Genomic DNA, 20,108 nt, shown 5'->3' on the forward strand with positions numbered 1-20,108 from the left:
TCTGACCTTGGCAAGCTCCTGATCCAAATGGATCATAGGCCAACGGGAAAGGGGGACTTGCTTATTCAGCTGCCGGTAATCAATGGTCAGGCGCCATTTTCCTGACGGCTTTAGTACTGGCCACAACGGAGAGTTGTAGGTTGAGTTACACTCCCGAATGATCCCTTTTTCCAGCAGAGAGTTTAGGATTTCTTGAATGGACTCGTACGCGGAGAGTGGAATTCTGTATTGTCGGATGAATGTTGGGGGTGCTGTCGGGTCGGTGGGTATGCGCACAGTGTGGAGGTCGGTAACTCCACAGTCATAGGCATCTCTGGAAAAGATTTGTTCGAAGTCGTGGAACACGTCTCGGAGCTGTTCTCGCTGGGAGTCTGTCGTCAGGGCGTCTGCTTTAGAGAGTTGCTGCTGGATCTCCTCTTCAAACCCTGGGTAGGGTTCCTTGGGAAGGTCAGTGGTCAGCTCATTCACAGAAGGTTGGGTCTGACTACTATGCATGACTGCATACACAAGCATCTCGTTCCTCTTACTGAGATCAACTCGACAAATCGAGCCTGGCATCCTGTCTGGAACGATGGCTATCATTCTCGAAGGCAGGGTAAAGAACACGTCGTCGTGAATCTGGGGACCTTCAAGTAGGCTTGGCAACTCGCCAATCACGGGGATGGACAGCTCAAAGTCATGGAATGTGCTGTCGATCAAATAGCCCAACGTTGTACGAGCAGGCACCTGGATAGTACAGTTAGTGGGATTCTGTACCAGAAGGTAAGCTGAACGACTGGTCAATTCAAGGAGAGGAGTACCACATGTGGTGAGGTTCAGCTCAAGGAAACATGGTGCAGGCTGGAAGAAAGCCTGTGGGCAGTTGAACTTCTGCCCTCTCAGAACCATGAGTCGAATCGGGGTGCCGGCCGACCTGGCAGGGACAATCAAGTCAAACTCGTTCGCCACCTGACATGCTTGGGGAATCGTTTGCCCTGACCGCATTTGTTCCAGTTCAGGGCTCACCAACTGGTTTCCAATGTGTGCTTGGGACCAGAGTATGTTGTTAATAGTGTCTATTCGCGCTCCGAGGCGAACCAAAGCATCTGCCCCCACCAGGACGGGAGGGGTCAGGTTAGGAACTACACTCATGTAATGCACGAATTGTTTCTTCCCAATGGTGAGAGAGAGAGCACAGATTCCTATAGCCTTGACATGGTGTTTTGGTGACTGGAGAGTTGGGAACTTGTGGCTGTTAGCCACAAACGCAGGAGGAGTGTTACAGCTGCTCAGAGTTTCAAATAGGTCTTGGCTGACAGCAGATTTCTCTGACCACCATGCTAACAGCACGTCTGGGATGGCTGTGCCGTTTACCACGATGCCCCCTGTGATCTGGGGGTGAGCAATGCTCTCTTCAAATGTGCAGAGGAAGGTTTCGTGGTGGTGAGAGAGTCCGGTTGGCCAAGTCCGACACTGGGGCGACGTTGGGCGTGCGCTTGCTGAGTGTGTGCGGTTCCCCTCATTAGAAGCGTCATCCCCTGGATCTCTTGAGCCTTGGCTGGGTGTAGTCTGTGGGTTCCTTTGTGCTTGGAGAGTGGTTATCATGTCACAGTTGTATCCTTTAGCTCGGTCACCGACAGGCTTGGGGACTGTGACTTGGGCCCATAACTGCCCACGGCGGCAGTCAATCAGAGGAGCCAGTCTATCCAGCAGGTCTTGACCGATGAGTAGCTGTTCTGTGTCGAATTTAGAGATGTATACCGGGTGCACGAGTTTCATCTCTTGGAGTGTGAACTCCAACCAAGCTCTCTGGTTGATTGGGGCGTGGTCCTGCGTATAGCTGGTGATGCTAAGCTGACAGGACTCAATGTTGAGGCATCTCCCCATGGCGAGTGAGGCCTGTCTCACAGTGGCGAATGTGTCTGTGCATATGAGGCTGATTTCTGACCCGGTATCCAACAGCGCATTGACACTTAGGTGATCTTCTATGAGGACCTTGGTGTAGATGCGTTGGGCGCTGCCTTTCCGGACCAGGTCTCCAAGGAACTGCAGGAGTGGGGAGGAGGAGACAGAAAGGACGGAGGGAGTTTGTTCCGCAGCCGGTGGCAGGGTGTTCTTGCTTGACGGTTCCTTTCGCCAGCCAACGAGATAGACTCGAGATGGTGGTGGGGAGGGTTCTTGACCTAGTCACGCGACTGAGGGGCCTCCACCGTCCTCACGAGGGCGTTTCTCGCTGTCCTTGGAGGACTGGTTTGTGCTCAAATCCTTCTCCTGGGACATCTTTGCGATTGTGTCCTTGAGAAGCTGAAGCTCTGTCCTTAATTCGGCGGTGGCTTGTGACTCATGCTCTAGACCTCTGCCTCGGTCTCTGTGTTCTTGGGGTCGAGAGGTCCGATTCCGGCTGTCCCATCTGTTCTCTCGGGGTGATCGCTTAGGCTCACGGGAGGAGTACTGGTTGTCACGGCCCTTCTGGTGAGCCCTTGATTGGTGTCGGTCACCCACCTTTGACTGTTGGTGTCCATCTTTCCAATCCCTTGGCTTCCTCTCGAAGTGGGAGCTGTGAGACATGGTAGCCCCATGGGGGACCCGGCTGCTATTCGGTACCTCTGATCCTTCTAATCCTAGGGATTCGCCAGCGGAGTCCTGCGTGGCAAGTACTCGGGGATTCTCTTCTCTCTTATCCCCAGGTCGGACGATTGTCTCCCAGGCCATCTGTGCCATCTTCCGAATGTCACGCATGGATGGGTCACCTTGCCGGGTGAGGAGAGTCACGTGGGTGCGCACGCATGGATGCAGGTTGTGCAGGAAGAGTGACTTGAAGGCTCTGTCTTCTTCCAGTCCTGGGCCATTTCTTCCTTGGAAGTAGGCGTGTCTCAGGCGAGTGTAGAAGTCGCGGGGATGTTCGTGGCGGCCATGCTTAATTTGGATGGCTGAAATGGTCGCAGAGGTTTCATCTGCAAAAGGGGAGTATTCCTCTGCTAGGGCTTCACAGAGCAGGTCAAAGTCGTCACGGGTGTCCGCTGGCTGGGCCTCTATGAATGCGTGGACTGATCTGGAAGTCGTCTTCCAGATTAACTTGACTCTCTCTCTGTGGGTGGAGTGAGGTAGGTCGAGAAGACAGTGCCTTATCTCTCTGAGGTAGTCTTCAATGTTGTGGTCACGCTTCTCTGGATCAAAGCGCTCAATGTCTTTGGCGAGGGCGTCCAGCTGCTTCAGGCGTGGGGCATCACTAGGTCTTGGTTCTCGGGCGAAGCTATAGTGATGTGGCTCGTACCTGCCACGCTGAGGAGACTGGAGGATGCGTCCGTCATATCTGCCTTGGTGCAGGGGCTCTTCTCTTTCCGGGGAGTAGTCATCAGGACCGTAGTCTCTGAAGTCCTGGTAGGGAGGTCTGGAGTGTGCAGCTCTCCGCGCATCTAGGAGGCCCTTCCGCTGTTGGTCAGCAAAGCGAACTTGTTCCTGGTGCTGAGCGTCAGAGCGGTAGGAGCAGCGAGTTGACTCTCGTCGTGGGGGTGAGAAGAAAAAGGGGGACATGGAGGAGGAGTAGTGCTGATGCGTAGTTCGGGGTCTCTCAGGCGCGTGGCGGGACGTGAGAACCCTGGAGGGGGTTCGGGGAGCCCGTATTGGGCGGAGCTCTTCAGGGTGTTCCTCCTCTGAGTCATAACCTGAAGTGTGGTGGCGTGGAGCAGTCCTTGATACTGCTGGCCGTGGCGGACTGAGGCGTAGGCTGGGTTGTCTGGTACCTCGTGAGTCCCAGCGAGATGGTATTGGCTCCAGGGGAGGCACGACATGGCCATCTCTGGGGTTCTGGGAGCGAAGGGACATCCTGCTGACTGCCTCCACTATGGACCTCACCTCCAGGTCGCTCTCATCTCCCGAGCCGGCATCCTCCTGCCTCTGTCGCGCACTGGTCAGGTCATCCACCTCCTCCTGCAGGGCATCTAGCTCCATCCTGGTTTTCTTGTGGAAGAGCAGGAATATTCGACCAATGGCCTCCTGAATGTTGACCTCAGAAGCTTGCTGGATAAAAGCCACCATTTCACCTATCTTCCTCTCACAGTCCTCCCTGGAATATTGCTGGATGCTGTTCTCCTCTTCTTCAGGCAGCCGGATGAGTTGGCTGATCAGGTTGGGAAGGGAGATGTGAGGGGGTTGCTGGGGTTGCTCCCCAGAGTTGCGTCGGGATGCTGATGCTGTGCTCATTCTCAGGCCTATGACTAGGGCTCAGTTCTCCTAGGGGCAAGCAGGCTATGCACTGTACTCAACGTGTATAGGACCAGCACTAAGCCTTGACTAGGTCAAACGACAACAAGCATGTACTCAAAAGGAATCTGAAGCTAGCAGCAAACCTTGAATCTATCAGATGGGGACCAGCAATGTACTCAAACGGTGTAGGACGTTAGCACCAAGCCTTGAATGTCTCAAATAGGAACCATAAGCAGTGTATTAAAAGGGAATATGAAGCTAGCACCAAGCCTTGACTATATCAAATAGGGCAACAAGCGAGGAGCAGCAACTTCTGCAAACCCAATGTACTGGAGCGGCTAAGGGATCTATTCTAGTTGCGGCAAGGGTGGACTACAGTTAGCACACATGCTAGCTACCTCCAGTGATGTGTACCAGCATTAAATTCTATTCAACAGGAGCAAGCAACCGAACTTTCAGTTAGGTGAAAAGGCTACTCTGAATTCAATCAACATCAGTATATCAAAACATCAATGCTTATCAATATAACTTAGTTAATTCATTACCAGTCAATGGTTACTGAATAACAACACCCCAGATGTGATCAACAAAAGTCCTAATTAATAAGATTCGACAGTAAAAGGTGGTTGCTCATTAATTAGCACTGATCAAATTAGAGAAGTATGGTTAGTTGTTATTCTTAGGGAAAATGTGATGTATTTATGTGTTGAAATTACATCTAGTGTTATCCGGTATGGATGAGTGTATATGAAACAAAACCTTTGTTTTTAGATTTTGGCGCCACCTAGTGGCGGGATGGGTGTATATACCTTTAACTATGCGGTTGTTACTGCGCAGTCGTTGTCGCGGTTACAACTGAAGCCAAGCAACTATCCCTCACGCGGCGCACCAATTATGTGGGTGCTGGCCAAATTTATTTAGTAATCAGTCTCATAAAATTACCTACGAAATGGTGGGAGTTCAGACAGTGTTAAATTTACCCAAATTTTATATAAACTCATTTAACTAAGGTCGCCACTAATTGTGGTCAACTCCCGTAGCCCAAATTGTTTGATTAACAAACTATAAATCTGAAGGTTACAGTTCAAATAATAGTTCTGGCTTCAGGTTGTAACAGAGAGGCAACGACTCAAACGACAGTATTTAAACATAAAAACATTTATTGATCACAAAGCATAGTAATAAAAGCATAGCAAACAAAGGGGACAGGAGGGTTGGCTAGTGTGTGTGTGTGTGTGTGTGTGTGTGTGTGTGTGTAGGTATGCGGGTGTGTGTGTGTGGATGTGTATTCGAGTGTGCGCGGATGCGCGTGCGTGTATTCGAGTGCGCGCGGATGCGCGTGCGTGTCTTCGAGTGCGCGCGGATGCGCGTGCGTGTGTACGTGCGTATGGGGGAGGAGATCTTTGAGACAAAGGGAAACTCGATGGCGCGAAACTTAAACCGAGTTCTCACTACAGCCACAAACAACGCAAATTTCCTCCAACTAAGACACGGTATCGTCGGTCACTATACAGCCCCAACGAGCGTATAGTGGGACACACGTTTAACAGTTATACGAAATAAAAGAATCAGTGGGAATAATCGAACAAGTTTAAACAGAATACCTATTTAAGCTTTGAACAGAATATCTCTTTAAGCCTTAAACAGAGTACGGTTTAACATGAACGTGATTATAAACACCACTGCAAACAAGCGTTCACAAAGCATCGATCTAAGCACACAGAAAGCAGTAAAACAAGATATTGTTCTAAGTCTGCCCAGATGCACAGTCTTACTTTGAGTTGTTCAGTCCGCGGCCCGCGCAGTAGGCCAGGTAGCCTCTTGAGGAGGACTCCTTCGTGCGCTTTCGTGAAGAAGGTTCCGCTGGATCGCGTTGCTCCGTCCAGGGGAAGCTGTGGTGGCCGTTCAATCGGCGGTCCCTCGATGGTCCGTTGCGTGGTGTCCCGGGGAAGTGGTCGCTGTCGACGTTAAGATGAACTCGCGGAGGTCCGGCCGTCGCGCGAATGTTCAAACAGTTCTTAATCGTCGGCTAGCTGAAGCGATTGGTTTTAGCGAACTCCGCAAAAGAAATAAAAGTAGCGAACTAGTTACTTCTTGCGTCGCGTGCTGCACAGGGTTCGAGTGCAGAACCAATACCGCTTTATTCCCGAAGGTGTGCGCGCTCTTCGTCTCTAGGTAGCTACTTTGATGCAGCCAGGTAGAGAGAACGAACAAAGGGGGATCCCCCCTTTTAAAGGGGATTCGTCTGATGACGTAGTTCCGCATCCGTCCTGACGTGGGCCATGCACCTAGGGGGAGCACCCCCCTTCCTTTGTCTGTGGAGGCATGGTACCTACACAGCAATGGCAGAAATCTCGACAGGATGTGCAGAGGACCCTGCGGACCATGCAAAATGAGTGGTGGGCAGCAAAGGTGCAGGAAATTCAGTCTTTTGCAGATAAAAAGACATGCATAACTTCTATAATGCAGTCAAGTACTTCCGGCGCGAGTGGCTGCCTTTTCCAGTAGCTCCGTCTTTGTGTGTTCTGTTTTTCTCTTTTTCTCAAGTTTCTTTAAACTTTATTTATTGTCTCAGGTTTTTACGCACAACCAAAGTGCATCTTATTTATATCCTAAGAATATTTTAATATATTGTCATAGTGGTATGGAGTGCAGCGTAGAGTTTCGATTCTATTCCCAGGAACAACTGCTGAGCCTCCGTCCCACGGGACGCGGGGGCATTGTCCAAACAATCCCGGGGGAGCTGAGGCGGAAGTATTGGGGCTGCAGAGCCGGTGCTATGCTAAAGGCTAAGAAGACGGAGAAGCGGTGGAGATATAAACCCTCGGTTCCGTCTGTGGTTATGGGGAATGTCAACTTGCTGACCAACAAAACCGATGAGCTGGCTAGTCTGGTGAAGAACCAGAAGCTCTACAGGGAGTGCAGTGTGCTGTGTTTCACCGAGACCTGGCTCACCCCCGACACCCCGGACGCTAACGTGGAGCTACCTGGATTCTCTACGGTGCGAGCGAACAGGGACTCGAAGCTCAGCGGGAAACGCAAAGGTGGGGGGCTTGTGCTTTTCATCAACACCTGGTGGTGCAACCCTGGTCACGTAAGCGTGAAGGAGGCTATCTGCTGTCGGGACATAGAACTGTTAGCGGTGAGCCTCAGACCATATTACATGCCGCAGGAGCTCTCACACGCCATCTTTGTGTGTGTTTACATTCCACCCCGGGCGGACGCGCAGGCAGCGTGTGACGTCATCCACTCCACCGTTGCAGCGCTACAAACAAAGCACCCTGACGCCTTCTGTCTGATTCCAAATCATACCTTACCTCTATTTTCAGTATTTCTATTTTTTATTACCTGTACTTTTTCACTTTACTATTGTATTATTGCACTACTTCCACTACTTGTACTATTGTATTATTGCACTACCTCCACTTCCACACATTATTGCACATTGTTCCAGTACTAATTTTGGCTGCTGTAATTCTTGTCATGTACCTTTTTTGCTGCTGTAATTTGTCATGTACCTTGTTACTGGAATTCAGGAATCAATCAATCTATCAATCTATCTATCTATCTATCTATCTATCTATCTATCTATCTATCTATCTATCTATCTATCTATCTATCGTCCAACTACCCACAGAATCACTCCCTTAAAAACAGCTGACGGGCTCATAATCCTAAAGACCGGAATGAGATTCTCAAAATGTGGACTGAACATTTTAACAACCTGTTAAACTAGGATGCTGATGTAGACCGCACTATTTTGAATGAGCTGCCTGAACACTCACAATTTGAAAACCTTGATCAGCCCCCAACATTCGGGGAGGTTTTGTCAGCTGTCCACTCTTTGAAGAACAATAAGTCTCCTGGCACTGACAGAATCCCTGCAGAACTGATTAAGCAAGGGGGGTACATCTGTACAAAAACACTCCACCAATACATCACCAAGGTCTGGGCTGAAGAGAACGTACCACAGCAGTGGAGAAATGGCTATATTGTCACCATCTATAAGAAGGGTGACAAGGCCACATGTGGAAACTACAGAGGTATATCTCTGCTTGCTGTGGCCGGCAAGGTCTTAGCAAAAGTGATGCTCCAGAGGCTGATTAATAACATTACGGAGTCAATGCTGCCTGAGTCACAGTGTGGTGTTAGAAGAAACAGAAGCACTGTAGACATGAACTTTACAGCCCAGCAACTTCAGGAAAAGTGCGGGGAACCACATAGGGACATATTTATGGCTTTTGTTGACCTCTCTAAGGCCTTTGACACAGTGCAGAGAGATCTTCTGTGGGATATTCTCCTTAGAATCGGATGCCCGAACAAATTTGTTAACATACTGCGTCAATTTCATGATGGGATGACCTCCAGGGTGATAATAGGAGGACAAGAGTCTTCTCCTTTCCCTGTGCGAACAGGAGTCAGACAGGGGTGTGTATTAGCCCCTTTACTTTTTAACATTTTTCTTATATGCGTCACACAGCTCCTCCACAAAGAGATTGAGAACAACAGTGGGATTACAGTAGCCTACAGACTAGATGGAAATCTTTTCAACATCAGGAGGCTGCATGCAATTACCAAGCTTCACAGGGTAAAGATCCTTGAGTTACAATATGCAGATGACTGTGCTCTCGTGGCTCATACCCCACAGGACCTCCAGTACTTGATGCAGCATTGAGGGCATACAGCAGGTTGGGGCTGACCATTAACATCACGGAAACAGAGGTACTCTGTCAATGGAGTGCTGTCACCCCATCTACACCACCCGTCTTCACTCTTTCAGGCACACATCTGTCTGTATCCCAATCATTTAGATACCTGGGAAGTATCCTCTCTGATGACAACTGCATTGACAATGAGGTCCAACACCGAATCCATCAAGCATCAGTTGCTTTTGGGAGACTCAGGCGCCGGGTCTTCCAGAACAAAAATGTACATCTTCATACTAAAGTCTGTGTCTATCAAGCTGTTTGTATCACCACTCTTCTCTATAGCTGTGAAGCCTGGGTCACTTACAGCCGACACATCAAGACCATGGAACACTTCCACATATCCTGTCTTCAGCGTATCTTGGGGATAACTTGGCAGGATCGAGTGCCATACACCGAGATCCTCAGTAAAGCAGGCTGTATTAGTATTGAAGCAACCATCACCCAACATCTATTGCGATGGCTGGGGCATGTCATAAGAATGTCCCAGAATCGGCTACCTCGCAAAGTGCTGTATGGACAACTAGACTTTGGACAGCGCACAGCTGGGGGCCAAAAGAAGCATTATAAAAACCAGCTGAAAGCAGCCCTAAAGAAATGTAACATCAAATATGGAGACCTGGAGCACTTGGCTGCTGATCGCATCACCTGGAGGAAGATGTGTGCAGATGGGATCCAAGTTCTGGAGGATGCAAGGACAGCTAGGAGACAACAGAGGAGGCTCAGAAGGAGAAATGCACCTATGGTTGCCAGTAACACTACCACCTTATTTACATGTCCCACCTGCAACAGGACATGTAGGTCCAGGATAGGACTATACAGCCATCAGAAAACTCACCGTTAAGAATAGAAGTGGACGTCATCATCTGACTCGATGGACAACCATAAGCAAGCAAGGGATCCTGTGGCATTTTATTTTGATTTGTGGTATCTTGTGGGCATTTTATTTTGTGTGCATTTTGTTTTTTTGAATAATTTGTAATTTAAATTTCTTTATTCTTATAATAGTGTTGTCCGTTGGACAATAGGCTTGAAAATTGTTTGCACTTTATGGTACAGGTTGTCATTGTCCTTGTGCTGTGAGGAAGTATGTTCCTGAGCCCAGCTGATCTTTTTCAACTTGTGCTGAATTTGATTTTTTTCATTAAATAATTGAAAGTAATTAAGTAACTTTCACTCAAATTATATTCTAAATGAAGTAATTTTGTACTTTTACTCGAGTAAAATTTGAGATGGGTAATTTTAATTTTACTCTGAGTAGAATTTAGGCAAAGTAGATATTTTTACTCAATTACAATTTTTCAGTACTCTTTCCACCTCTGGTTATTACCATGAATAGGTATAAATAGTATTGGGGTCATTCAAGCAGTCATTTAATGAAGTAATGTCATGGTAAAGCATTCCTTAACAGAGAAAGCCAAGAATAAAGTGTGTCTAACACAGATTTTATCTCTGAAAGAAGAGCAAAACTGAATTTGCCAATGGAATTAGGAAATTCATTAGAAGGCTGGCACTGAAGACAGAGCAATCAGTTGCTTGTGGAAAATTCAGTTGCTTGTGGAATTTGAAGAGTAGCTTAGTTTCATGAAAAATGCAAGGGAAAAATTAAATCTATGAAATCAACAATGAATGTTTACAATCGGCAGTAAAGTTTTATCATTCAATTGAAATCTGGCTAACCAGCTGGCTGGAATGTTATGCAAAACATCTGCTGATGTTGCACAACACCTGCTACTAGCTAGCTAGCTAATGCTTGTAGCAATACAGTTAGTAGTGATGAAGATAAGAGAACTTGAAACCAGGGGCGCAGATGGCACTGGGGACGGGAGGGGACATGTCCCCTCCAGATTTGTATTGACCCCATCCGAAATCTAGCATCTACAAGCATAAACGTTGGGGTTTTGATTTAATTAACTGTACATTTGTTAAATTCCGTGCTCCACAATGTCCACGAGCTCATAACTGCCCGTGTCTGTGCCTGTAGACTGCATTAAATTTACATTGGATTTGGAACTGGAACACGGAGCTCCGAACAAGGTAACCTCTGAACTGAGCATTTCATAGTTTAATTTGGCCCGCCGGTGGATCAGAATTCGTCATGATTAATATTTGCCAGTGTTTATGAATAATTACAGGCTCAATATAGAGACCCAATATGTCATATGAAAGCTTAGAATCTCTGTTTCCAGCTATCTAGCCAGTTTAGCTGTATTTCCTTTCAGAAAAGAAACAAATTTGGCGAAAAATATGTTTTATAAAAAATATTCATACATTTCATATTTACGGTTTTTATAAATACATATTTTATCCAATGTGGACATATTATATACCATTCAAACCGTCTGACTCTCCGGATTACGATGCGATAATCCGTTTTACTCTACGTATGGTTCTTGAATTAGAGCCAAAAGAGTGCGGCATGTCAAACAGGAGCCTTTACCCGGAAACGGAAACCGCTGCCTGGCGGCCTCTGTCGCTATGAGATTCTGCCAAGAGTAGATAATACATAAACACTGTCTTTTCCTGCAAAAATTGTTGGAAAATTTGTTTTTTTATATAATTTGTAGAGGTTGGGTTGCTTTTTAGACACTTTTACACTGTGTACACACTTCACTTTTTTCTGAATAACTCCTGATCTATGCATGTGATGTGTCTAAAACTTTACATGGTGAATGTCGACATCTAGGGTCAAAATATGGAACTGCAGAAACACTTGATGGTCATCGTCCCTTTAGTTTTAGTCCGTGGCCTGTTTGATCAGGTAGAGAGACTTGTAAGGTTGCTGATGGTGGTGCCCATATCATCTGCTGAGGCAGAGCGCAGCTTCAGTGCATTACGCAAGCTGAAAACTTGGTTGCGATCAACCATGACTCAAAAAAGGCTCAATGGCGTTGCTGTGTGCCATATTCACCAAGACATCCTTGACAAACTGGACAGACGAGATATTGCCCAGCAATATTTTCAGGGAAATGAAAGGAGGGGAGATGTTTTTGGGACTTTTTGAGTCTCTTTCTAGAGGGTACATTTGTTTGGCTGCACTGGGAATTCTTTTTTTATCAATTGTTGATTTATTATTTGAAAAAATGTACAAATACATAACTTACATTTCATTTAACATTTCATGCCATGTAGGCTATTTTTATTTATTTTATTTATATGAATCTATTGTTTAAGTGTATACTGTATTTAAGTTAGTATAATAAGTATTTTCATACTCATTATGTTTATAATCATTTACATGAAGGCATGTTTGTGAATCATTTCAATTTTATTTTATTTCTTGTTATTTTTGCACATGTGCACAAGTTTCTGTGCTGAGAATGAGATGTCTTGCTGACATCAGCAAATGTTAAAATAAAAAAATTGCAGAAGGCATGAAGGGCCCAGGTTTAATGGTCACGGTTCGCTACTGATATATATATATATTAGGGGTGGGACTTTAACGCGTTAATGTCGATTAATTAATTACAGGAAAATTAACGCACAAAAAAAATTAACGCATTTTAACGCATGAGACACTTTTGCACCGTGGAATGTTTCTCAGTGCACGAGTTCCAGACATACAGATTATATGGACGCACAATAAGATGAGCATGATGGAGATGACTGAAGAGGCTACGCTGGTGGATGGGAAATTTAAATATAAGAAACTTCCAGATGGAAGTACAAACACAAATAGTGTTATTTGCACTTTATGCAGGAAGGAGTTCGCTTATCACAGGAGCACTTCCACCCTTCGTTACCACCTCAACGCAAAACATGTTGCGGCTAACGCACAGGTCATTAATGATAACTTAGCTGATAAATGTATTCCTAGTACGAGCAAACAGTGTCGCGAGTCAACACTCGACCACATGTCGGGGTTCAAATTAAGAAATAAAATGTCCATGTCAGATAAATTGACCAATTCACTGGCGAGATGGATTGCTGTGGACTGTAGACCGCTCTCTTACAAGAAGCGCTGCATATTGTGTCAGCTGATGCAAGTTACGAACTGCCGTCCAGAGAGACAATGTAGAAGAAAATCCAGCAGCTGTATGATTAGGAAAGGGAAGTAAAACAAGTTATTGTGAAGAGTGCCACAAATGTGGCTCTGACTGGGGATCACTGGACCTTTGTTAGCAACAAGAATTATCTTGGTGTGACAGCTCATATTATAGATGATGAATCTATAGATGATGAAGATCCAGTCATTTGCTTTGAGCATGCAGAAGACCACTTCTAGGCACTATGAAGATGCCTGTGGCAGAGGCCTGGGAAATTAAAGAAAGTCTACCATCTAAAATGGTATTAAAAAACATGTTGAAGTTTCATTCAAACATAAATTATTATTTCTCATGTTAAATACTGAAATGCGATTAAAATGCGATTAATTTCGATTAATTAATTACAAAGCTTCCGATTAATTCGATTAATTTTTTTAATCGCGTCCCACCCCTAAGTATATATTTAGGAATAATGTCCTAGCTAGCTATCTAATGTACATAATAGTGATGAAGATAAAGAAGCTTGAGATCTGAGGGGTTTAATTCCTTTGATGAACTAAAAAAATAAAACATATCAATGATAAAAGTAAAACACATCAATGGTTGAATGAATGACATTTTACAATATTGCTCACTATGATAGTGGACTTACACATTCACTTTTAGGCATGACATCTGCTAGTTAGCTAATGCTAGCTAGACGTTGCAAATTTCATGTAATTGATTCATGATAAAATAGTCATGACTTTTGCCTAAAATGACTGTCCATTAGTAAATGTTTACTTTGCAGTTTTGTGTGTGAAAATATTGCACAGAATAATATAGTATAGATGAATGGATATGTTTTGGCCATACTAAACACTGCTCTGTGCAGATAAGTCCTTATTTTTATAGCTGCTGCAATGCTTTTTTTTCACTTGCACACATGAATTTTGATCTATTGATTCTTCGAGAAGCTTGTAATGTAATACAAAGTCATTGATCAGTCACATTTTAACTCAGTCCCACTTTGATGCAATTAGTGATTGCAAGAAAATTGTTATTGTATTTGAGACTTGGCACTACTGAACGGACATGAACTAATTAGACACAAGCATAAAACACATGAATCAAGAGGCACAAAGTTAACACTACAACCAAGCATGAACAGGGTATGGCAGAACTACTGAATACGAATATGAGTTAAACTAGGACCGAAACACTGAACGAAAATAAAGACTGATACACATAGGCATAAAACACAGGAAACCCAAAACACAAAACTCACGCTGTAAAAACTAGACTAAACTACCGAACAAACCCAGACTGCTTAGACACAGGCATTACTGGAAGAAGTAAACATTAGGGTAACAACCAAATAAACTACGACAACCAACGAAAAGCATTAAAGGTAAGTTGAGGAAATACTTGACGAGCAGCAACGAGGAATAGAACATGAGGAAGACAAAACAGACCTAACCAAACCGCCACACGAGGAAACGGATGAAGAACAAGATTGGAACACGGAGGAACTGGAGCACGGAAGCATTGAGACGATGTACAGGACATAATGACCAGCAACAAGGGATAAAACAGAGGGGATTAAATACTCTGAAACGGGGGAGAGAAACGAGACGCAGGTGACACACTTGAGGACAGGGGCGTGACAGACAGAAGGGAATCCAAGGAAACGAGAAAATAAGGGGCTAGGGCAGATAACAAGGGAATGGGGAGGGGGGAGGAGCTGGACGTAACAATGGGTGTCTTCCTCACTGACTAAACAGCGATTCCTGTGCCTATGTTTCCACACCTTCACTATCTTCACAGACAACCGCGGCACTCTAGGTGGACTAGTGATGCGCGCAGGGGCTGGGTGGGCCGACTTTTCTTTGGTTCCGAGTGGTTAGTGCTATTTAAACCAAAACCTAAAAAATCTGATTTGAGAATTGCGATACATTATATCGCAATTTCAGAGTGTGCTCAAAGTGAAGAGAGTGTTCAAAGTGTTAAAATCTACTAATAATGGCTACAGATCTTAGATCATCAAACCAAACAATTGCAGCAAGTGTTCTCCCTGTCTGGTTTGCTGCTATTATCATTTATACTCACTAGTATAGGACTCTGACCAAGGTAGTGTGATACATATATTTTAGCCAGTTCATTTTAGCTTACATTTCAGACCTAGCTTTTGTCTAATTTCAGCATTAATATAAGACACTCCAGTATCTTCCAGATAATAGTTTAATCTTTAAGACATTTTCATTTACTTTTAATCATCGTAGCTTTTGGGGTGGTGTAGTGGTGATATATGAATGGAGTGTGGAAGGAGATGCAGCACCTACTTTATATATGTGTGTTCTAATGTTGGCAGGAAGATTATTGTATTTGAGAACCAGTAAAGCTGGAGCTAGGCAATCATAAGTGTTATAGGGTGAGCTGATGTTTCTCTGGTGATGAGTGGCTAGTACTAACACAAATTTGCTGAATCAAAGCTCACCCCGTACCCAAAATATTAGCTAGCTATACACCGATTCCACTGTAGCTAGGCTAAAACTAGGCTAGGTTAATGACTGATGGACATGGTCTTGTATTTGTGCGTAAAGCCAGTTGTTTACTTAAGATAATGCTACTCTTCTTAAAAAAACACCAGTAACGTTGTGTTCTATGAAGTTTTAATTTTTCCGTTGCATTATGCTAAAATTACTAAACAGCTTAGATTACTAAACAATTTATGTTAACACTGAGATTGTCTGAGATAGGACTAACATTAATAATTAGTATTAATGCAGTACTAATGTTTAATCATGTTTCAGGTTTCAAACATGTTAACTCGCTTTTGGTGGCGCTTTAAAAATGAAAGTTAAAAAAAATTTAAAAAACAAAAGCATTTTTTTTCTCTGCATGCCCATGGTATAATTTTTGGGGGGACAAATGCAGCTGCTTTCTATTTTGGGTGGGAAATAGCATGCCCTGTGTTTTCTACACCAGTGACTCTAGGTCAAATGGAACTTCATTAGGGTGAGAGATAAGATTATTGTGAACATTTTGATATGAAATATTTGGTATAGGTATAATGCTATAAGGAAGTAATTTTAGAGACAATTTAATAATCATATTGTAACGGCCGCGAGGGAGTCGAGGATGCAAAGATGAGGTACGTTCAAAGGCTACATTTATTAAGCTTGACGCTGGACACTCACGGCGTATCGCAACAGAGTCAATAACCCTGAACAGTACACGCTCACGACGTATCGAAACACCAGTACAACACACTAAACAGTACACGCTCACGGCTTGCTGAAACAGTTTAACACACTATGAATGTCACATTAAAGACGAGCACCAAACGATACAAACACACGCACTATATACACATAGCCTAACAAGCACCGCGTGAAACACATTAGTCTAATGAGACAAGTGAACACACACACAGCCACACCCACGGACGTACATGTAAAGACATGGACCACATTAACACACGCCAGAAGGGAGGGGTTCGGGGCTGTAGCGTGACAGAGCCCCCCACCAAGGGCCCTACCCGTCCCGGGGTGCCTATTGCAGCAACAAAGCCCCGGACCCACAACAATGGGCAGATCCGGAGCCACCGGAATCACGTGTGCCCTGGAGATGTCGACCCACGGTGGAGAGCCTGCCACACACCAGCCTAGTACACCCCCCCTGTGAAGACAGGGGAAAACACATTAGACAACACAGGCACATTCACAAAGAGACAAACAGGTACATGTAACACGAAGGGCATGAAAGGGAACAAAGGATTGGGGAGAAACAATGGGACAGACAAAAACACAGGCACAGGAATCAGGGGAAACAGAAAACCAGGCTTCCACGCCTGCAACCCCGTGAATGAGGAAAAGGGCAGTCCTGGGGTGATCGGTTTCGACCCAATCCTTTTCCTTCCTGTCCTCTCGCGGAGCCCCGTGGGCGCTCCCCCGCATTGGCAGTCACAGTAGCTTGCGCAGGCTCCGTTTTCTGGGCCGGACGGTGTGTGGTCCCTCTGGCAGACACTGGAGGGCGCTATCCGATGCGGGGCTGCCTAGGAGTACTGTGACACGCCCTGTGAGGACGCTCTGCGGGGTCATACCCGAGCCACGCTCCTGGAGGGGGAGCTTTATGCAGCGTCTCTTGCTGTCTCTCCTCGATCTCAATCTCCCTCTCTGAGGAGTAGCAGCTCCTCATACTGGTGGCCTCAGGTGTACTGCCCTCCGGACAGTCCCTGCTCTCCTCCTCCGAGGAACATCGCAGAGTGTCCTTGGCCTGGTGGCCTCTCTCCCACAACTTCACTGTCACCTCGGAGTGTTCTGAAGAGGGCAGGCTCTCTGCTTCCTCTTCCGAGCTTGCTCCGTCCTCTGAGCCTTCGGGCCGAGGGCAACTGGTCTCCTCATTGTACTCGGATGGAGAGGGGCTGACACTCTCACCACACTCTTCTCGGTCAGCTGCGTGCTCTGACGGAGGGACGGAGGGGGGCTGACGTCATCCCCCTCGTAGTAAATGGTGCTTTCAGAGTACACCGAGGGAGAATACTCTTCCTCCGCGTACTCGGACCGAGGGGGGCTGACATTCTCACCACACTCCTCTGGATCAGCTGCGTACTCCGACGCAGGGGGGCTGACGTCATCCCCCTCATAATAAACGGTGCTCTCCGAGCACACTGAGGGAGAATACTATTCCTCCTACTCTGAGTCTTCGTCCCCGAATTCGACCTCTGGCAGCACAAACACCACCTCTCCGGTGGCGAGCATCACGTCTCCTTCTGTGCCTATGTGCACCTCTCTTGCCAGGGGAGAGGAGTCCCTCGCCAACTGACAGGCACGGTTCGACCAGGTTTCATCCGCGAGTCTACGGTAGTAGCCTGCAAGTCCCTCCTCCTCAGCCTCACGAGCATGTTGCTGAAGGTAGGCGAATATACGCTCTCCCTCACTCTCCGAGGCCACGTCCGGTACTTCGCACTGCTCTCCGGGTGAGGGCGTGTGATGGGACCTGGGAGAGGGAGCACGCTGGTGCCTCCCCTTCTTTGTCCCATGCTTGCTTGACCTCTTTCCCGATGGCAGGAATCCTGGCATCCTTATGGCTCATCTTTCTGTAACGGCCGTGAGGGAGTTGAGGATGCAAAGACGAGGTGCGTTCAAAGGCTATGTTTATTAAGCTTGACCCTGGACACACTCACGGCGTATCGCAACAGAGTCAATCACACTGAACAGTACACGCTCACAACCTATCGAAACACCAGTAGAACACACTAAACAATACACGCTCACGGCGTGCTGAAAGTTTAACACACTACGATTGTCACATTAAAGACGAGCACTAAATGATACAAACACACACACTATATACACGTAGCCTAACAAGCACTGCATGAAACACATTAGTCTAACGAGACAAGTGAACACACACACACACACACAGAGCCACACCCACGGACATACATATAAAGACATGGACCACATTAACACACACCCGAAGGGAGGGGTTCGGGGCTGTAGCGTGACACGTATGCTTAAGCAGAGAAAAGGCCTTAAGGACTCATAAGGTTAAACTACCATTTTGTCTTTATTCTCTTCTTTCAGAATTGACTGCTCACTTTTGCAAAATTATTATCCATATCTTCACACAAGAAATTAATATGAATCAAACCTTTTTAGACCGCAACAACAAAGCTTAGGTGTCTGTGCTACAATACAATATCAAGAAATTAGTCTTGAGTATGACACTCTCAACAGATCTTTTTCATGCACTGCAAGTGCATCAAGTCCCTGTTGGCTGACTTTTCATCAAGACTGCAAAATAGATTTGTATGTACGACTGCCCATTATTGATGTGTGACTTACCTGGTGCTGAACTAGGTGCAAAGATAGTGCTGTCTTTTGAGAAGGATCAGCTCTGGTCTGTCTCCTCAGACACTCTAAATGAAAGGAAGATCGTCGACCTGTGTTTGACATAGAAAAAGTGGGCAGGTATTTAAATGATTATTATAACAACACTGATGACAGTGCTATTCAGTTCTTTGTGTGTTTGCATATTTTTACTGAGTGCAGTGGGACAGAGAAAGGCTCGTCGAGGAGACTGCCATGGTCTTCTGTCCTCTCCTACATCTTCTTCCCCAGTTACAGCTAACTGTTTACACTCTTCATCCTGCAAAGCCAATCTGTCACAAACACATGCACACATACATACAAACATCCCATATGCATGGTATATATTTAAGATACATATTTGGTTCATGCACCATTTCAGTGAATAGCATATATAGAGAATACTGAAAGAGGCCTTGGCCAAGACTTAATAATATTAGCTAAAATGTGAAATGATCAATATAGACAATAGTGGTAGAGGTGTTACATTTCTGTGGAGAGCCTGTTCTGGTCACAGTTGCTCTCTGGAAACATCTCATCATATGTTTCATCTGTGGATGCCTCATCCCGACAGATTATTGGGAGGCGACTGTCACTTGTGTCCAAGCTAAAACATACAAACAAGGAGACAAAACAAACCATATAAACTAAAGTATCATGGTCTACAGAAAGTAAATCTATAGCACATGCTTAAGAAACAGACCTTAAACATTATGCTGTTGCATGATCAAGGAGAATACTTTGTGAGATATTTTACATTACTTTGGATTTATTAAAGTATTCCCAACATTCACAAAAGATCTTTCTCATTCCCTTCAAATTCAAAAAAAAAAAAAGCAGGGCCAGTTTTAGCTATGGGCAATGTGGGCAACTGCCCAGGGTGCAATCTATTTTAGGGTGCATGAGTGCATTGAGAAAACTGAAAACAAAACTAGCCAGTTTTGGGGGTTAGGTAGAGGGTTAGAGTTAGACTACCGCTCATTTCCATGTCAGATTAGTGGAGTGGGTGCCCTCACTGTCACGTCAACTTGCTGCGGAGTGAGAGTCATACAGGTTGTGTGTGTAAGAGGAGGTGAGGGGGAGGGGTGAGGCGAAGGGATAGACTGATCCCAGGCCACACAACACAAATATTTCATTCTTAAACTGAACATAGACCCACTGTCACCCACATGCCTTCATGTAATAATTGGGTTAGCTATGTGAAGAAAAATTTTTTAAATAAAAAAGTCATAGGCTACATGAATTTGTTTATGTCGCGTGACTCTGGTTGATTGATGGGGGAAGGGACTGTAGTTGAAAGGTAAGATGGATCAAGGTAAAAGACCAAAAAAAGCCATCAGGTGCAGTTTAGAAAAAGAAGAGGAGAAACGGGCAAA

At 45.5% G+C, this 20,108-nt stretch overlaps 1 protein-coding gene across 17 annotated transcripts in view; it reads right to left on the reverse strand.

Annotated features, from left to right (window-relative positions):
* cacna1c (calcium channel, voltage-dependent, L type, alpha 1C subunit) overlaps window positions 1-20,108 on the reverse strand; it is a 427,514-nt gene that overhangs the window by 20,595 nt on the left and 386,811 nt on the right. For 15 of the 17 annotated variants that reach the window (XM_077006511.1, XM_077006509.1, XM_077006517.1 and 12 more), the window contains 3 exons: window positions 19,220-19,339; window positions 18,907-19,025; window positions 18,709-18,806 (listed from right to left, as the gene is read on the reverse strand). In XM_077006511.1, the coding sequence (XP_076862626.1) occupies window positions 18,709-18,806; window positions 18,907-19,025; window positions 19,220-19,339 (337 nt within the window). Of the gene's footprint in view, window positions 1-15,998; window positions 16,538-16,581; window positions 17,958-18,708; window positions 18,807-18,906; window positions 19,026-19,219; window positions 19,340-20,108 lie in introns of those variants that run through there. The other 2 variants (XM_077006522.1, XM_077006524.1) reach the window with 2 other exon arrangements.

Source organism: Brachyhypopomus gauderio, chromosome 5 (assembly GCF_052324685.1).
Source record: "Brachyhypopomus gauderio isolate BG-103 chromosome 5, BGAUD_0.2, whole genome shotgun sequence".
NCBI classification, from domain to species: Eukaryota; Metazoa; Chordata; class Actinopteri; order Gymnotiformes; family Hypopomidae; genus Brachyhypopomus; species Brachyhypopomus gauderio.